At 54.8% G+C, this 20173-nt stretch overlaps 1 protein-coding gene across 2 annotated transcripts in view; it reads left to right on the top strand.

Annotated features, from left to right (window-relative positions):
* The first annotated feature begins 1520 nt into the window (after positions 1–1520).
* The window catches only part of SHISA9 (shisa family member 9), a 261789-nt gene continuing 243136 nt past the window's right edge, over positions 1521–20173 (top strand). For both annotated transcript variants that reach the window (XM_056107413.1, XM_056107412.1), the window contains exons 1-2: positions 1521–2116; positions 15158–15285. In XM_056107413.1, coding sequence (XP_055963388.1) covers positions 1545–2116; positions 15158–15285 — 700 coding nt within the window. In that variant the 5' untranslated portion in view covers positions 1521–1544. The remainder of the gene's footprint in view (positions 2117–15157; positions 15286–20173) is intronic.

Below are 20173 nucleotides of genomic sequence, written 5' to 3'. Positions count from 1 at the left end.
CTCCCTCAAAGCGAGGGCACAGTTAAGACCCTTCGCTCTGCTCCTGAAAGTCCTAGAGTGCAGAGAGGCCACCCCCGTCCCCCACCGCGCAGCCCAGACTGCACCAATGAAGGGGTCTCCAGGATGTCACCGTCCCTGTGACCCAACAACTTCTGGGTTCTTTTGCAAATATCCCAAGACGCCCTTGTCTGCAGCCACACGGGAAAGGAGCACGATGGGAAAACAGCATTTCCCAGGGACTCGCGCACAGCCCACTGCAAAGTGTATACTTAGTTAATGCAATTAAAAAACAAAAACGCAGGGGCGGGTGGAGATCTAAATTTGGTGTAGCCGCCTTGGTACAAACCCTGTTTTGGGGGTTCCTGAAGTCAAATTCCAGCAGAGGCGAGGAAGAAGTGGGGGAAATGGGAGAGGGCCCCCGAGAAGGCTGGGTGCGACCAGCGGACGAGGAGACGAGGAGACCGGACAGACTGGGAAACGCGGCGAGGGGACGCGAGGCTGGAAGCCGGGGCCGGGGGCTGCCGTCCCGGGTGAGGATGAGAGGGGTGGGGGGTGTCGGGGACTCCGTGGGGACGCGGACCAGCCGGCGCCGAAGGCCGGCAGGGCGGGGAGGGTGGCTGGGGTGGGGAGGCCGGGCCTGGCAGTGCCCCGGGTCGGGCGCGGGGTCCGCCCTCCTGTGGAGCCCAGGGAACGCGCGACAGCCCCTAGAGAGGGGCGAAAAGTGGCGGGTCCCGGGATGCTGGCGCGCCCCACGGAAAGGACCTCGCGGGGCGCGGCCTAACCCGCTCGCCCCTCCCAGCGGCACTCGGCGCGTCTTCGGGTCGAGTTTGACCCCGAGCATCCTTCGCGGGGCCTGGTCAGTCTGGGTCCGGCTGGAGCGCTCTCCCCGAGGGGCGGGCCGGGCGGCCCCGCGCACCCAGAGGTGGGGAGTGGGTGCGCCGCGATCGCTCCGTTTCGGGACCCCGAGGGCCCGCCCCCGCTCCCGGCCGGCCCGCGCGGCGCACGCACCCCCGCCGGAGGCACGCGCCGAGCCGCGGGCGCGCGCGGGGGTCGGCGGGGGGCGCGGGCCGGGGGTCCCGCGGCGCGGCGGGGAGATCGGAGCGGCCGGGAGCCCGGCTCGGCGCGCCCCCACCCCGCTCGCGCCCGCCCGAGTCACCCCTCCCGGGCGCCCGCCCCCTCCGCCCGCGCCGCCTCTGCCCGCCCCTCCTCCCGCCCCTCCCCTGCCGCCCGCCCTTCATTCCACAAGTGTCGCTCGCTCGCTCCGGCGCGCGTGGCGAGCGGCTCCGGCGAGCGGCCGCGGAGAGGACGCGCGGGCACCGGCCCCGCCGGACCTGCCCCCGCGTGGCCCGCCGGGCCCGGCGCGCTCCTCCCCGGCGGGTGCGCGGCGCGCGGGAGGCGATCGCGGCCGGGCCGCCGACCCCCGGGCGCCCGCGCGGTCCCCCTGCATGTGCGGCCCGCGGGGCGCGCAGCCCCCGGCAGCGGCCTCGGCGGCGTCTCGAGCGGCGGCGGCGGCGGCGGCGGAGCCCGGGCCGGCGGGAGACACGATGCGCCGCGTCCTCCGGCTGCTGCTCGGCTGCTGCCTGGCCGAGCTGTGCGCCCGCGTGTGCCGGGCGCAGGAGCGGGCCGGGCACCCGGGGCACGGGCAGCTGGCGCAGCTGGGCGGCGTGGTGCTGCTGGCGGGGGGCAACCGCTCGGGGCCCGCCGCCGGGGAGGCCGGCGAGGGCGCGGGGGTCTCGGACGCGCCGCCCACGCGGGCGCCCACGCCGGACTCCTGCCGCGGCTACTTCGATGTCATGGGCCAGTGGGACCCGCCGTTCAACTGCAGCTCGGGCGACTTCGTCTTCTGCTGCGGGACTTGTGGCTTCCGCTTCTGCTGCACCTTCAAGAAGCGCCGGCTGAACCAGAGCACCTGCACGAACTACGACACGCCGCTCTGGCTCAACACCGGCAAGCCCCCCGCGCGCAAGGACGACCCCCTGCATGACCCCACCAAGGACAAGACCAACCTGATCGTCTACATCATCTGCGGGGTGGTGGCCGTCATGGTGCTGGTGGGCATCTTCACCAAGCTGGGGCTGGAGAAGGCGCACCGGCCCCAGAGGGAGCACATGTCCAGGTGGGTCGCCTCCCCCGCGCCCCCCGCTCCCCTCCCCCCGGGCCCCGCGCCCCCTTCGCCCACCCTCCGGCCTCCCCTCCCGGGCGGGCGGGCGCTCGGGAAGCCAACTCGGGCGGCGCGGAGAGCGCGCGGGGGGCGCGGGCCGAGCGCAGGTGCGGGGCTGGGCGCGCGCGCGCGCGCGGGGCGACCCCCGTCCCCCCGCGGCGCCCTCTCGCCTCGCGCCTCCCGCCCCGGATTCACGAGCACTCCCCGGGACGCGGCGTTCGGGCTGCGCCCGCGGTCCCGCAAGTCTTGGGTTTGGGGGAGGGGGCGGTCCAGTCGTGGGATCCCCGAGCCGAGCGTTTCGGTAAACAGGGGCCGGCGAGCCCCAGCGGGGAAGGGGGGCGTGTGTGAGCCCGCGCGCGCGCGCGCGCCTCTGTGTGTGTGTGCGTGTGTGTGTGCGCGCGTGTGTGTGTGTGTGTGCGCGCGCGCTTGCGTGTGTGTGTGTGTGTGTGTGTGTTGGGGGGGAGGGAGCGTGTGCCGCCTGCAACTCGTAACGACTCGCGAAAATGAGGCGAGGGAGGTGGCGAGGAGAGGAGGCGAGAACAAAAGCCTTGCCTGCAGCGGCCGCCTCGCTCCCCCCCCAGGGGGACCTGAGTGCACCCCCGCCCGGCCGTCCTCGTCCCTTTCGCGGGTCCCTTCCCCTTCCTGCGGCGGTGGCGGTGGTGGTGGGCGCAGTGGCATCCCTGGCGCGCGGCGCCCCCCGCCCCTTCCCGGCCCGGCGTTCGCGGGGACTCCAGAGCCCCCTTCCCACGCGCCTTCACCCCGCAGACACCCGATTCGTCAACTTTCCCGTTGGCTTTATCCATTATGCAAGTCCCCGCACGAGCCAGGAGCGGCAGATGGGAGAAGGCATTTGGGGGATTCATGGGGGCTATTTGCCTTTTGCTGTTTTTGTTTTTTTAAGCGTCCCAATCAATTCACACTACCCAGAAACTTTGGATGGCGAGGACGCGACCCCCTGCCTGCGCCCAGCCCTGGGGAGTGGGGGAGGTCGGGACCAGCGGGGCTCAGGCAGCCTGCGCGCTGCGGGAGCGCTGGTGGCGGTGGTCCCCGCTTTCTGAGGGTGGGCCCCCGTGTGGCCAGACAGGCCCCCTCCGCCCCCCTCACCCGCCACCTTCGCCGCGGGACTGTGCGCGCGCGCTCGTGTGTGCACACGCGTTCCGTGCGCCTGCCTGCAAAATCGGAACAAAGAGACCCACCAAAAATAGGCGAAGGAACAGCTCCACCTCACTAGTAATTATTTTCTCCTATTTATACGAGAGTATCCGATGACACCCCCTTCCCGCTTGCAGGGGAGAGATTTGGGGGGCATAGGAGAAGAAGTTCCTCTTGGTCAGGGTCAGCAGGGAGGTGCGGAGGGAACTGGACCCGGGGCTGGGGGGCAGAGGGAGGACTGGGGAAATTCTGACCTACTAATGGAGTCTGGCGCAGGCCCCGCCCACCTCCTGCCCCTCCCCCCAGCTGCCCAACTTGGAGGTGGGCGCCGGTATGCACTTCCTGGCAGCCTCTGGGGTCGTGGGGCTTAATGCTAAGGTGAGCGGGACTGCGGCAGAGACCCTGGACAGGAAGGTGGAACTCCTTCCCCAGTTGAAACCATCACGCAGACCTCTGCTTGCAAACTCCCCCCCCCCCGAAAAAAACAAAACACACACCCCAAAACGTCTCCCAAGACCGCTGTTGGGTGTGGGTGTGGGGTGCAGTGGGTGGGGAGGAGGGAGGCAGGGAGGTTTCCTGGAGCATCGACCTTCTGGGCACCTCCTGCAGGAGGAGAAGGTGGTGGCAGCCTTGGGCGCTCTCTGCCCTGGATTTCCCCGCCCAGGAGTCTCCTGGCCAGCCAGGGCTGAGAACAGATGCTCCATCCTGGGGCCTGGGCCCACCCTTGCAGATTTGCTGTGGAGGGTGTGGGGTGTGGTGGGGGGAAGAAGCACCCGGACTTGAGGGAGAGAGGTGTGGTCACATGCTTCTACGAGGATCAGGAAAGATTTGCTCAGAGAGCATCTCATCCTGAGGCTGGTGGGGCAGAGCCTCTTTCTGTTTCTGGAAATGACAGTGAAGTGGAAGCAAACCCTCCCCAAAGATTGGATGAGTTTTACTGGCACTTTCGAGGGCATGGCTGTGTACCCCACTGGCTGTGTGGAATGCCAGCTGGGCTGCTTTAGAAAAAAAAAAGTCTTTTGCCTGACTCCAAACCACTTGATTTACCTCAGAATTTCTCCAACGAGGTGATCTGGGCTTTACCACGTTCTGTTACTGCAGGAAAAGGCTTTACTTGTTGAGTAAGGATGTTAGTACCAGTGTGTGTGTGTGTGTGTGTGTGTGTGTGTGTGTAAACATTCTCTCATTTAGTCCTCAGAACTTGTGGTGAGTCAGCACCGTTTTAGCGCCTCTGACATAGGAGGAAAAATCGCCTTTCAGGTCGACTTGCCCAAGGTCACGCAAATAGAAAACAGGGTGACTCCCAGTCCCTGGGTTCCCCCCTCCCCGGGCAGTAGGATGCTAATGGAGTCAGCATCCCAGTTGGCCGAAGGGGGTAAGCTTCTTTACATGCACGTTGGTTGAGTTCTAGCCTCAGAGGTTGTGAATCTTTAGGTCCAGGATGGACCCCAGACATCTGCTGCCCGCTGATGGCCCCTTTAGATCTAGCCGCATTGGGAGAAGCACCAGCTTTGTGTCTGGTGTACAGTGGGGTGCAGGAATCTGGGTGACTCGCACTCCACGTCTGGCTTCCCCCATGGATAAAGCCCCTGTGTGTATTTCTTGGGGGGGGGGTGGGTTGCACCTGCTCCCGGCTGCCCATGTCCTGTCCAGCCCCAGGGTTTGCCAGCAGGGGTGAATAAGGGTTGCTTGGGCGGGGCTGGTCTCTCCAGTTTGGTCACCCAGAGGTGCCCAAGTGGCCTCCAGGTGGCCCCGGGCTCGGCTGGCCTCAGCCTCTTACTCTGTTCTGTTTTGTTTGGGGCTTCAAGGCTCACGGAGATGGGGGTTTTCCCTCATCCCGTCTGAAAGCACCAGCTCCTCCGGACTCTGCGCCCGCCTGTGGCAGCTTGCCGGCCACCCCCCGACGGCTCCGGTCATCCCACCTTGCTTCTGCGCACTCCCAGAAGAGGCCACCAGGATGCCAGGTTTCGGGCTCAGTCATGGCTTGTTCCCGCTTCCCGTCTCCTGGGCAGATTAGGACCGGAAACAGGAGACAGTCCTGGTGGGAGGTGTCCCCTGCATGTGACTCGGACAGCATGTGCCTGAGTGCACCCAGCCACTGTGTGCCACTGCGTGCCACTCCTGCCCATGGCAGGCAGGGCCGAGGCCAGCGAGGTGTTTCTGTGCTTCTTCCCCTGCGCGTCCTGTGTTCCTCCCCACTTCTTACTGTGGACCGACCACGAAACCCAGGGACCAAAGTGACCGACCTCCTGAGGACAATAAACCAACACCCGCATTCCCTTGCTCTGGGGCAGCTTCTTATCTGGGTCTCTGGCTGTTGGGGGCGGGGATGGGGATGGGCTGTGTCTAGTGGCCTGCTGGAGGCTTCGCAGCACCCTTGGCTTCTACTCACTAGGTGCCAGTAGGCACCCACCCCACACGGCAGTCGTGACAGTAACTGTGTTCCCAGGATCTGTCACATGTCAGGGGCCAGAGATAGCCCCAGCTGGGAACCCTCACAGATAGGGCGCAACATTGCCATTCCTTTCTTTCCTCCCTCCCTCCCTCCCTCCCTCCCTCCCTTCTTCCCTCCTTCCCTCCCTTCTTCCCTTCCTTTTTTCCCTCCTTCCCTCCTTCCCTCCTTCCTTCCTTCTTTCCTTCCTTCCTTCCTTCCTTCCTTCCTTCCTTCCTTCTTCCCTCCCTCCCTCCCTCTGTCCCTCCCTCCCTCCTTCCTTCCCTTCCTCCCTCCCTCCCTCCTTCCCTTCCTCCCTCCCTCCCTCCTTCCCTTCCTCCCTCCCTCCCTCCTTCCTTCCCTCCCTCCCTCCCTCCCTCCCTCCCTCCCTCCCTCTCTTCTTCCCTTCCTTTCTTCTCTCCTTCCCTCTTTCCTTCCTTCCCTCCTTCCCTCCTTCCTTCCTTCCTTCCTTCCTTCTTTCCTTCTTCCCTCCCTCTGTCCCTCCCTCCCTCCTTCCTCCCTCCCTCCCTCCCTTCCTCCCTTCTTCCTTTCGTTCCTCTCTTCCCTCTTCCTCCTTCCTTCCTTCCTTCCTTCCTTCCTTCCTTCCTTCCTTCTTCCCTTCCTCCGTCCCTCCCTCCCTCCTTCCTCCCTCCCTCCCTTCCTCCCTTCTTCCTTTCGTTCCTCTCTTCCCTCTTCCTCCTTCCTTCCTTCCTTCCTTCCTTCCTTCCTTCCTTCCTTTCTTCCTTCCTTCCTTCCTTTCTCCTTTCCCTCCTTCCTCCCTTCCCTCCTTCCCTCCTTCCTTCCTTCCTTCCTTCCTTCCTCCCTCCCTCCCTCCCTCCTTCCTTTCCTTCCTCTCTTCCCTCTCTTCCTTCATCCTTCCTTCCTTCCTTCCTTCCTTCCTTCCTTCCTTCCTTCCTTCCCCTCCCCACCCTTCTTTCTTCCTTCTTTTCCTCTTCTTCCTATTCTCTCTTCCTTTTCCCCCCTTTTTTGAGAACAATTCACAAACCTGACACCAGGTTCCTAAATTCCTCAGCGTGTATCTCCCAAAACACAATTCTAGAATCCTGCCCAATGGAGAGGTGAGGGCGGGGGAAAGAAAACAAATTCCCTATTCTCCTCAAATAACATCAAAAGTTTAATTTTACACCACGTTTGGGAGCTTGGTGTTTCAAAGCAGCAAGAGAAACTCGCCTTTGGATCCAACCCTCCCCGTCTCTGACCGTTAGGCTGCATGGCCTTGGAGCAGGAACGGGCAGTACCAGAACGGATTACTGCCTGATCAGATCCCCGAGAGATTCTGAGACAGCGTGAGGGGCGTGGCCAGGCCCTGGAGCCGCACTCAGACCAAGACCAGGACAAGTTCTGCCCCTGCCCCTGGGCTGCAGCCTTGGGGACAGTTGGGAGGCAGCTTTGTGTGTTTGCAACTTTCCACCCAATGCCCCACACCTGCTTGGAGTGTGTCCTTGTGTGCTTCAAAGAGAATCAGACTCCTCAGTGACATCCGGCGTGGCCCAGGTCCTGTGTGGCTCAGAAGAGCTGGTGGCCCTTGCAGAGAATTGGCAGCCAGTGACAGATGTCTCCCATTTCCCATTTTTGTCTTTTTTGTCCTTCCACCTTCCCCTGGACTCCCGTTTTCTCCTGCCCTGTTGTGGGGATTGTGGTGTTTTGCTCAGCCCCGCTGCCTGGAGGGGCACCAACCCACGAGAGAAAAAGCCTCGGAATTCCCTTTTCTTGAATGCATGCCTCTCTTTGGGAACCGAAACCCACTTTACTGGGGCTTGGGTGGCATTTGTTCCACAATGACTTGTGCACTTTTTAAGTGTCTAGCATGTGTTCTAAGTGTCTAGTCTGACGAGCTCTGAGGAAGGGTTAAAGTTCCCTCAGGCCCTCGGACTTTGCATTGGACCTGAAAAATAAATGATGCTTCCCGAGGGTGCCTGAGGGAAGGCTCTGGAATCCTCTTCAGAGTTGAGAAGCCTGAACGTGCTTTCAGCCTTGGCACCATCCCTTCCTCCCCAGGGAAGCAAGATCTAGTGCTCGGAGCTGTTTGGAAATGTCGCCTTCACAGTGTTTGGCTTTGGTTCTGCGACCGAGCCCAGGCTGTGTGTGGCCACCTGGGTAGCATCCTGTGGACTTGATTCTAATCCCCTTCCGCTGGACTTTGCATGGCTGGTCTCTTCTCGGAGGCTTCGCTCCAAAGCCACCATCTCCGCACGGCTGTTCCTCACCATCTGGGGGTGCCGCGTGCTCTCCCATGCCTCAGGCCCTCCGGGCGGTCAACCAACGCTCCTTCCTTCCTTCGGTGTTCCCGTGTGAGGTTTACTCAGCAACCCACTGGTGCATAGTCGATTGCTTCCTTCCCCGGCCGTTGGCAGCAGTGCGGACGCGGGCGACCTCTTCTACGCTGGGCCAGTGCAGCTTCTCACACGCGGAGGAGGAAACCCTCTCCGAGTCCGTCCCCTCGCTGCTACATCCCTCTATATTTAGTCCATGGTGTGTCCTTTATGGTGTCCCTGGCACTGCTGAGAGCTGGGACGGGAGCGTGAAGAGGACAAGTGGCCAGTGCTGGCCACAGGGAGCAGGTGATGGAAGGGCCCACAATGGTGTGGGTCCTCAGCCCCCCTTGGCTTCCCAGCAGGAGGACCGCACTACCGCAGAGCTAGTTCCACACTGCACTGAGGGGAAGGGGAGTTTCTTCCATACAGAACCGCAAAGCACTTGGATTCTTTGGAGAAGTAGGACTGGAGCTGCCTGGGATAGAGGTGGCTCTCTTCGATCAGGAGGTCAGTCTGGAAGTCCCATTCTGCGGACCTTGTGTCCAGGTTGGAAGAGAAATTCACTGAGTCCCGAGAGGCTCTGCTTTGAGGGCCTACTCAGCTCTTCGACTGATGGGACGGAGCCCACCTAAGAATTGCAGCCAATGCAACTGGATCGTGTCTGCTGGTGGACGTTTCATCACATCCAGGGCACAGTTGGGCAGAAGAACATTTGACCAGGTGGCAACCTCAGTCACGTGGAGGATCTTGCTACTCAGTGCGACCTGGCGATTAGCTGCTGGGAACTGAGCCTCTCAGCTGGGAGTGCCAGAAGCATCACTGGTCCTGGGTCAGACTCACTGAAATGGGATTGCTGTTTGATTTGATTTCTTTTTTTTTTTTTTTTTTTGGTTCTGGGGCCACACAGGACTTACTCCTGGCTCTAGTGTTCTGGGAGCACTTCGGGTGGGGCTCAGGAACCGTATATGGTGCCGGGGATTGAACCCAGGTCAGTTGCGTGCCAGGCAGGCACCTTCCCTACTATATTATCTCTCCAGCCCCAGGATTGTGGGTTTTTTTTTTGCTTTTTGGGTCACACCCAGCGATGCACAGGGGTTCCTCCTGGCCCTGCACTCAGGAATGACTCCTGGCGGTGCTCAGGGGACCAGATGGGATGCTGGGAATCGAACCCAGGTTGGCCGCGTGCAAGGCAAACGCCTTACCCACTGTGCTATCACTCCAGCCCCAGGATTGTGTTTTGACCAGCCCCAGAGGGAATGTGAGACTGCAGGAAAGTTTGAAGAAGCCACAGATTAGACCTGGGTATTAGCTTAACTTGGAGTTGGTTGTGTCCACCATTTAATTCAGGAAAACATCTTTGGACACTTCCCTATTCTTTTTTTTTTTTTAGTGTGCGTTTCAGTATATGCACGTATGTTTTGACGTGAAGTCTGCACCCACGGCCAACACTGCAAAGCACACATTTTGATGACTTATGATTCTGATGATTTCATGTGATCAAACACTGATGCCTCCAAAGGTTATGTATGTTGTGGGTGCGGTTCCCTGTGAATAAAGAGATCTGTATTTTGAATCCTGAGAGTTTTGATTCTTTTTTGGCTGATTTTGTTTGGGCTGGCTCTGTCCCTCCCTGTTTGAGTCTTGTGGGAGAAGACAGGAGAACCTGTAGGTTGTTTCTTGGTGCTTGCCTGTCGCTTTCTAGGCTGCTCTGACGCCACTTCCGGCAGTGCTGTGCTGGGATTCGAACGCGGGTCCTGGCTGCAACCATGAGCAAGGCTTACTCTTCTCTTCAGATGGGAGGGATATTTTTTAAGCTATGCATCGGCATAGTGAAGGCGAGTTTAGTGAGCACAAAATCACCCTCATTTCTGCACTTTCAGGTCACACACATCAAGCGCAGTGCCACCGAAGTCACCCTCCTGTGTCTGGGGACCAGGTTATCATCCAGTCTTCTGACACCCAGAGCACCAGCCTCAAGACACATTGTATTATTTGTTAATGAATTCCATAGCTGGCTGTCCTTTGGGCTTCCTCCTTGCTCTGTGCTCAGGGATCACTCTTAGTGGGGCCCAGCGAACCTTGTGTGGGGCAAGGAATTGAACTTGGGTCAGCCACCAACGAGGCGAGTGCTGTACCTGCTGTCCCAGCACACCAATCCCTCAATGCACATTTTCAAATCAATTTTCCAGTTTAAAAACATCTTGATTTGTCGCTATTGTTCTATAGACTGCAAGTGCATGGACATCGATATGCGTGTCTGTGTATGGTCCACTCTGCTTGTCACCATTTCCATCCGTAATCATACACTTGACCCCTTCCCCCATTCTTTCCCTTCTGGGGACCAGTTCTTTGCTCCTGTAGTCTAAGGGTTGACTTAGTTATTTAGTGATGATTATCACAAAGAAAAGAAATAAGTAATGGCAAGGATGCAGAGCATAAGGAAACCTTGGACTCTGGTGGGAATGTTAACTGGGGAAGCCACCATCAAGAACTGTATGGCGAGACCCCCAAATTTGATGCGCAAATACTGGATGGCCTGGATTTCCTGCTAAGGGAATTGTCAAAAGAATAAGAAAACACGATTCCAGAAAGCTAACCACACCCCCAGGTCCTTCCTGGTGCGCCCCACCATTTGTCACTTTGATAGACTACAGACCATATACTGGAACTCTCCAGTCCTCCCTCCTCCCCCATCAACCTCAAGGGGTGTAGGATATTGAAGAAACCTCCTCTCTGTGTGTTCTGGGATGGGCTACCTTGGAGGAAGTGAACTTTTTTTTTGTGGAGGGGGCCACACCCAGTGATGCTCAGGGGTTACTCTTGGCTCTGCACTCAGGAATTACTCCTGGTTGTGCTTGGGGGACCCTCTGGGATGCTGGGGATTGAACCCGGGTTGGCCGCGTGCAAGGCAAACGCCCTACCCGCTGTACTATTGCTCTGGCCTCTGAACCAGATGTTTTGTTTTCTTAGATGACTCTCCTGGAGTCTGGGCTTCAGGAACCATCCAGGGCCCTGTGGGGATGGGTGGTACTGGTTGAGTTTTCCAGCGCCATCCCGGTTACTCAGGGATGTCTGAATAGTTCAAGATTTGGGGAGGACTCCTCAAATCTCTGCGGGAAGCTATGCCTCGTTGAGCATGTTGCAAAGTTCCCAGTCAGCTTTGGGCATGTGTGCGCGGAGAGACCCTGAGTCTCAGCATGCAGAACCGGGCCTGTTTGGGGGTTAGGTGGCAAAGGAGGTGTCTCTGCCTCCAGCAGGCCTTCCGCAACCCCTTGGGGCTTCGGGTCATCACTTGCCTTCCCGAGAGGCAGAGCCCTGCTCAGAGACACTGCTTCTGAGCCCCATCTCTGTGGAGCCCGCTGGGTTAATGTGAGGACTTCCTCCCCTCTATCAAAGGGTCTGCTCGCTGCTGGCTGCCTTGGGATGTTCCTCTGCTAGTCACGACCCGAGAGCCCATTGGCTTTCTTAGTCTGGAACAGCTCAACCTTTGGCTCACAGCTTTTGCACTGGCCCAGAATGATTTTTTTAGTAGCATTTTATTTGGGGGGGGGTTGCTCTTTTTGGGGCCACATCTGGTGGTGCTTAGGACTTATTCCTGGCTCAGTGCTCTGGCAGTGCTCAGGGGACTGTGCAGTGCTGGAGAGTCAAACCAGGGTCAGCTGCTTTTAAGGCAGGTGCCTTACCTTTATACTATCTCTCTGGCCTCTTTTTAGCGTCTTTGTGTGTGTGTGTATATGTGTGTGTTTTGTGTGTGTGTGTGTGTGTGTCCACCTAGTGGTGCTCAGGGGTTACTCCTGGCTCTGTACTCAGGTGTTATTCCTGTTAGTGCTCAGGAGGCCACATGGGATGTCAGGGAATCAAACCCAGGTTGGCCGCGTGCAAGGCAGACACCTATCCATTATACTATCACTCCAGCCATTCTGTTAAGCATTTTTTTTTTTGTGACAGCTGCTCTTCTCCACTCAGGGTTCAACTCATGTTCCAACTGCAGAGGAAGGTTTTCCTGATGGACCCCTAGTTATCCTGCCCTTCCCTTAGAATGAAAAAGAATATGCAAGGCTGGAGAGATAATACAGAGAGTGGTTGCCTTGCCTGTGACCAATCTGGGATTGATTCTCCAGCATCCCATATGGTCTCCCGAGTCCTGCCAGGAGTGATCCCTGAGCACAGAGCCAGGAGCAAGCCCTGAACACTGCTAGGGGTGGCCCCAAAAGCCAAAGAAAGAAAAAAAATCAAGTCAGTATTTTTGGCGTATTCACAAAGTCAAATTACTGTCCCACTTTTTCGAGAACACTTTGATTATCCTGTAGAGAACATCTCACCCCCTAGCACTCACCCATCACCCCCAAAAGCACTCCTAGCCCCCGAGTACTATTGACCCTGTTTCTGTCTTGTTGCCTTGCCGACTCTCAACAGTTCCTTCCATGGAACCATCCGCCTGTGCCTTCTTTTCCTTAGCATGATGTTTTCGACTTTTATCCACGCCATGACATCTAGGACACTGACTTGATTTCTTCTCTTTGCCTGAATCACCTTCCACCCCAAAGAACTGTTTTTTTGTGTACCCATTACCAAGCAAGTTGGTGAGGAGCACTGCTCCTGAGCACACTCGCCTTTTGTTGGTGCAGCCCCGATGGATTCATGGGCCATGGCTCGTTTAAAAAAAAACTGTCTCTCCTGGATTATGAGCTGTTGGAAGGCAGGGCCCACGTACTTTGTCCTGGGATAGAATCTGGCATGTAGCAGGCAATGGATATTTGGGTTTTTTGGGGGGTGGGGGGTTGGTTGGCTTTCATTTTTGTGCCATATACAGCTCAGGGCTTACTCCTGGCTCTGTGCTCAGGGAATCACTGCTTGTGGTACGCTGGGGACCATGGGGGATTCCGGGGATTGAACCCAGGCTGGATGCATGCAAGGCAAATGCCCTCCTCACTGTGCTGTCTCTTGGGCCTCAGTAACATGTTGAGTGAATGAATGAATGAGCGATTGTTACATCCTCTCTCTCAACAGTCTCAGTCTTTGTCTCTATCAGCTGGGGTTCACGTGTGCTTCTTGGGTGCTTCTCCCCACTGGGGTTCTTGTCCCAGGACCCCTTAATCTCAGTCCCTCTCTCAAACCTCTCTTAGACTCTCTCACTGCCCTTCATAGAGTCTCTACCTCATTGAGTAGCAGCCTTGGATGGAGGAGGGTGGGCTGTGTGCTGTGAAAGATAGATTGTGGGGGGCCACGTCCCAGGAGCTGGCAAATGGCTGGATTCCTAAGTCAAGATGGGTCTGAAAATCCACATTTAGACAACTTGCCCTTGTTTGAGCCTCGTGGACATGACTGTCATCATCTCCTGGGGTACATTTCAGAAGACAGGGTGAGGGGTGATGCTGGGTGTTTAGGTACAATGTGTGGGCTCCTCACTGACAGCCCACCTTCCTTCTGTCTCTCCTGGTGTGATGTCTGAGGGTGCAGGTTGGCTCAGAGCATCTGGCGAGAGCACGAAACCTGGCTGCCTGGCTTGTGGCTGCATTTCCTGGAGAAGCTCCCCCTGGTCCAAGAGGAGGCCCGGCAGAGATAGTGCATCACGTATGACTTCCAGAGGCAGGACCTGGGGAGCATCTAGGATCACTTCACTGGGGAAGCAGATGTGCAGGGTGCTAGGTGTTGACTGCCAGGGTGCTGATTCTGGGTAGCTGCCTGTGGAGATGTTCACCCCTGCAGGTGAGTGAAGTAGGCCTGGCTAGAGTGGAATATTATACAGCGGTGGCAAGTGATGTTAATGATTCCCATTCAACAGATGGCAGTTGAGTCTATAATTACCATTTGTCCTCTGAGGTGTCTTTTCTCCACAAAGATTTATTGATATTCTGACTCCTGGTCCCTCGACCTTCTTTGGAACCAGGCTTTCTGTGGATATAGTGAGTTAAGAGCAGGTCAGACCAAACTGAGGTGGGAAGGCCATAATCCACTACAACTGGTGGCCTTCTAAGAAGATGTAGAAGAGAAGTCAGAGTCAGGGACAGGCTGGGGACTCACCAAGCAGCGCATGTCCGGAACATTCAGCCATGCGCTAAGCAGATGCAAGGCAGGAGATCCTGGAGCTTTCCGAGTCTGCTCCTTCTTGGCAGCAAACTTCCACCTCTGGAGCTGTGGGATAATCAATTGCTACTGTCTCTGGTCACCTCATTCATTAGGGCAACCACTTTTCTGTTTAAGAGAAAAAGAATAGAGAGAAGAATACGGGCCATGGGCTGAATGTCAGGGTGATTCAGCAGTAGGATAAATAGGAAAGATCTGAAGCAGACGGACACCTGCCCCCCTCCACTCTTCCCCTTGGTGCAGAGATCCTGGGCATCAGCATGAGCTGGATGGATTCCTGCACCCTCCCTTCGTACCCCAAACTAATCCCTTTGGGTTAGCTACAGGAAACCCAATCTCCAGTGGGCAGATGCAGAGGACAAAGAGGATCAAATCCTCATGCTTCAGCTTACTGTGTACCCGTGAGCTGGTGAATTCACCTCTCAGAAGCTTTGTTTGTTCATGTACGAAGAAGGCAAAAAGACTATGCAGATGGGATCTCGAGGTTGCTTAGTTGAATGAAGGCATGCATCGTGGTTAGCACTGAGCTGGCTAAGTGTAAGTACTTCATCACGTGAGTGTTAGACTCAGTCTTATGAAATGTTGGACACAGGCTATATTTTCATCCTCTTGTCCTCTGGATGACTTGCTGCGGTGCGAAATATTGCTGTCCCACGGCAGTTGTGAGAGACTTGTGACCTGCTAGGCACAGAGCCTTTACACTGGTGTTCTTCAACCACAGGTCTGTAGCCCAGTGTGAGTAGGCTAATGCAGAAAGGTCAGGGACAACTGGTCTACCCCCTTGATGATCACTGCCAGTTTGTGGGCCAGTGTGCTGGACAGGTGCTGATCTGCAGGTGTCGGAAGCCTGAAAAACACTGTTAGACATGACCTAAGTGTTGTGATTTTACTCCTCGCTCACTTCTTTCTCTGTATTCCCTCCCAGGCCCTCAGCTAGCCTAGCAGCTCCATGGAGAAAGCGACCTTGTCTCATGTCCACCAGCTCAGAGCACAGAGAGGGATGAATGGTTGCATTTGGAATGAACAGACTTATATCCTTTATTCTTCCAGGGCCCTTGCGGATGTCATGAGGCCACAAGGTCACTGCAACACAGAGCACATGGAGAGGGATCTCAACATTGTGGTCCACGTCCAGCACTATGAGAACACGGACACCAGAGCCCCCATAAATAACCTCCGTAAGTACACTGGCATGATCCATTCCTAGTCCTGCAGGACGAATCCAGGCGACATTCATACTTGTGGCGTTCATGGGGTGTGCTCACTCGGGTGCATGCTGAACTTCTTGTGGCTGGTTCGAGTTTCCTCCGATTCCTCCTGGAGGAGGTCGAGGTTAGTCTGGATGGATTTCACTTGGCTGTTTCTCTGTTAACAAGCCATTCACTTGGTTAGTTTCTCACAGTTGGGTTTTCTGTGAATGAACGGGCCATTGGTCCATTCATTTTACCTTATTGACTGATGGTTCATCGGTCAGATCAGCAAAGTGGGGTATTCAAAGAACCAATGGCTGGCTTAATGATTTAGTTTAGGGAGTTCATCTGTGGGCTGGAGTGATAGCACAGTGGTAGGGCTTTTGCCTTGTGTGCAGCCAGCCCGGCTGACCTGGGTTTGATTCCTCCACCCCTCTCGGAGAGCCAGGCAAGCTACCGAGAGTATCTCGCCTGCAAGGCAAAGCCTGGCAAGCTACCTGTGATGTATTCGATATGCCAAACACAGTAACAAGTCTCAAATGAAGATGTTACTGGGCCCGCTCAAGCAAATCGAGGAACAATGGGAGGGCAGTGCAGTGCAGTGCAGTTCATCTGTTAGCCAGTGCCCCATGTTGTTGGTTCTGTTGACAGATGTAGACCTCTGCGACGCAAACCAGTTGTGACTTTCAAGTCCCATCCTGTTTTCAGTAAATAGAGTTGAGCTCAAGTGAATTAAATGTATTGTGCATAGAACTATGGTTTCATAAAAATTGCTCAGAAACGATTCTGTGCATGAATGTGTGTATGTGTGTGTGTGTGTGTGTGTGTGTGTGTGTGTTTGTCTCTGTGTGTGTGAGTATGCTTTTATGTGGGGGTGTTAAGTTGTGGTTATGTTGGTAGGGGTGTGTTTGTGTGATTCAACTGTGTGTGTCTGTGTGTGTGAGTGTGCTTTTGTGTGGGGGTGTTGAGTTGTGGTTATGTTGGTAGGGATGTATTTGTGATTCAACGGAAATTCTGTTCTATTGTTCTGCCAGGGGGGAAGATAGCTGAATTCACTGTTGTATTTCAATAGGTATTCTACAGCTGATAGAGCAAACGGGGATCTTGGTAAAGCTCCCAAAGATTTCCTGTCTCTTCCAAGGTTTGTGTACACAACACACACTATGGAGCCGATACCCTGACTAATGGCAGTGGGGAAAAACAACATTGTTTAGTTTTTGACAATAGTGTACAACTGTGGTTCTCCCCAGCAATTACGTTTCCAAGTATCCCCCACAGGAAAGTAATGCAGAGGGCTGATTTTAAGAGAACAAAACCCAGGCGGTTTAAAGGAAGCTTTTAGTTGTGACTGGAGGATGTGAAAGAAGAAAAGAAACAGTTGTAGCATTGCATGTTTTATCCACTGGGTTGAAATTCCACCCTACACTGTATTGGTGCTTTATTTGCTGAGTCACAGTTTATACTGTTGAGTTGCAAACTTGAACGCTTGAGGGACAAGAGGAAGGAACCTTTGGATTGTGGCATTGGTCACATGAATCCTCTGATTCTGTAGGTGATCCTTTCTCACAACAACCTCTGACAGGTCACAGCACGTTTCAGTGAAGTCCGTGTTCCCACAATTTAAACATGGTCTACGAGAGGGAATGTTTTGGGGTTGCTTTGTCTTTAATAATTGGGCTTTATTTATTTATTTATTGCTTTTTGGGTCACACCCGGCGATGCACAGGGGTTCCTCCTGGCTCTACACTCAGGAATCACCCGTGGTGGTGCTCAGGGGACCATATGGGATGCTGGGAATCGAACATGGGTCAGCCACTTGCAAAGCAAACACCCTACCAGCTGTGCTATTGCTCCAGCCCCTGGGCTTTATTTCTTTATGAACAAAACCATAAATTGATTTGAGGAAGAGCCACATTTCAGAGACAAAATACCCCAGCAATGAAAAGCTTCCTGGTCAGGGGCTGGAGTGATAGCACAGTGGGTAGGGCATTTGCCTTGCACACGGCCGGCCCGGGTTCTATTCCCAGAATCCCATATTGTCCTCCAAGCACGGCCAGGAGTAATTCCTGAGTGCATGAAGCAGGAGTAACCCCTGTTCACCCCTGGGTGTGACCCCCCGTCAAAAAAAAAAGCAAAAAAAAAAAAGCTTTCTGGCCAGATGTCACATTCCCGAAAGATTGGGGAAGGTGCAGTTGGGCCATTGCTGACTCCAGTTCTGACTTGAGCAGAAACAAGTCCATGTTCTTCCAGAAGTCCTGGTCACATTACTCGAGCTTGGCTGTCTGTGGGTTCCAGACATTGTGGGTGAGTGAATGTGCCTGATGTCAGGCCACTGGTTATTACAGGAAACTAGGAGCAAGTTTCCCATATAAAGCTCTGATCTTTAGGGCGAGTTTCAAATCAGCATGCACCCAGAAGTTCAAACTCACTGGAATACCCTCCATTTCATCATGCCATCAGGCGCCAGGGCAGGGCAAATGTGTGACATTTTCTTTGCCGTTGTACTCAGAGATGTGGGATTCTGACGAGCCGACTTGGTGCATTTCCGATTCTTGCCCTTTTTCTTTCTGAGCTTGCGTGCTGTAGTTTTTCCGACTCAAGTCGTATTGCTTGAGCACCGGTTTACAATACAATAACGTCTGGGGTGTAAGTGTCTGGATTATATTTCTTAACCTGGCTGGAGCGATAGCACAGCAGGTAGGGCGTTCGCCTTACAAGCAGCCAACATGGCCGACCCGAGTTCGATTCCTCCGCCCCTCTCGGAGAGCCCGGCAAGCTACCGAGAGTATTCGATATGCCAGACACAGTAACAACAAGGTCTCCAATGGAGACGTTACTGGGCCCGCTCGAGCAAATCGACGATCAACGGGAGGGCCTTTACCTTTACCTTTAACCTGCAGGTTGGCAGACTATCACACCCGCCCAAACAGTTCCCAGTGCTATCCAACTGAACCCCAGGTTGGAGGTTCCCCACTGTGTTTGACTGACCACCCTGGTTAGAGAAATGGATCCCTCATTGCCTCCCTGAGAATCTCCTTCCTTTAGGTGAACAAAGATAAGGTGCGCCCCCTCATTGCCTCTGAGGCCCTGGCCTCCACTCTGGATGGTTCCAGCACTTAGAGTTGAGGGAAGACATCCCATAATTGTCTTTCGCTTTCTGACTTATTTCGCTTGGCCTAATCACTTCTGGTTCCATCCATATTTGTTGCAAAAGGCAAGATTTTATCTTTTCTAATAGAGAGGCATTCTATTCGGTGGTTAGACTACAGCTTCGTAATCTTGTCTATCGTTCTTGTCTCCGTAAATCAATAATCTCTTTGTACTCACAAAAGTACATGTGTCTTGCACTATTCTACTGGGCGGAATCTTGTAAGGGCAGCAAGAGAGAGGTCCAGAGGTCCAGATGTTGTGCTTCAAACACAGAATTCTTGCAGAAAGTACTACTGACGTTCACTTCATATTAGGTTGAGCCTCATCATCTTCCCTAGAACTCTAGGGAACATCTAGAAACTGTGTGGTGTGTACCATTTCCTAGACTTTTATTAATGTGTTTTATTTCTATAATAAATTCAGTCATTGGTGGTAATCACAGGTCTCCTCAGAGTGCTGTATATTTTTATTGATTTGCAGGAGTTATTTGTGTAGGACAGACATAGGGGACGTGCGTCTGTTTGAAAGAAGGAGTAATTTGGGAGTTCTTGGAGAGAGAGGGACTGCGGATTGGTTATTGGGTATTCAGAAGTTAAGCAGTCACCAGAGCCCACTTTGATCAATAAGAGAATTATGAAGAAGCAATCTTCTCTGATCACTGGAAAAGTTAGACCGGCTCTTAGTTCTGGAAATAGAATGCATTCATGACATAGCAAACACTTTTCCAGACAGTACTGTGTACTAAGAAGATTTGCCATTGCCAAAAATTGTAATGGGGGGTGTTTGAGATTGGGGGCGGGGAGAGATGCGTTTATTTGTCACACATCAAGAAGGAGCACATCAGGACAATTTCAGGCTGACTTTTACCAGCCTTGACTGGGACTTCAAGAGCCTCGAGTTCAATGTCATTTTCATCTCTACGTGGTGAGCCACTCGACATTGCTTTACGACAGTAATCATCTCCATCAATTTCTCTCTCCTCATCCTCAATCACTTTTCGGGGCTTTCTCTCGGGCTTTGATCAAATAAATGCGAAGAGACTCAGAAGTCTAAGCCACTGTCTGGGTGTTTGGAAGAAAGGGAGTGGAGCAGGATCAGGGTAAGGGCTGTTGTGATAGAGACAGCACAGGCATGGGTAGTTTTGGGGGGCCACTTCCTTTGATGAATTTTCTCTGGCTGATTTTCTCCCTGTGATGCGCCCGACTTGCCTTTTTATCTGAAAATGGATTTTTTTCTCCTTCCACTGATGCCGCTCATGTTCTTTCCAGGCATTCAGGGATATTGCCTAAAAATATTTAGTCTGATAATCAAAAGGGCCTCGACCTCTTTGATTAACAGGATGTGGATTCAGTTGAGATAGTGATTTTCTGCAAATGCTTCTCGGTCTCTGTGTAATTATAGTTTTCTTTTGAAGGCACATCTTGTCCTCACGCGCTACGAGCAAGCTCTGTCTCCCCAACCCCAGCCTCGTTGCCTGACAACGGCATGCCCCTCACCCCTTTGGGGAGAAGGGGTCCCCCAGGATCTGGGTCATCTACAGGACAGGGACTCGCTTCCTGAGGATACAGGACAGGATCTCTATTTCTCAGCCACATGTTTTCTTTTCCTCTTTGGGAAAGAAAGACTTCACTTCGAAGTCGTTTCCTAGGATGGAAAAGTCGCGAAAATCGCACTCAGAAAATTGCATGTTCTTCACCCTTTTTCCCCTTGCACTGACCATTTTCTG

Source organism: Sorex fumeus, unplaced genomic scaffold, assembly GCF_029834395.1.
Source record: "Sorex fumeus unplaced genomic scaffold, SorFum_2.1 ptg000165l, whole genome shotgun sequence".
Lineage (NCBI taxonomy): Eukaryota > Metazoa > Chordata > Mammalia > Eulipotyphla > Soricidae > Sorex > Sorex fumeus.
This window is presented reverse-complemented; position numbering and strand designations above follow the sequence as displayed.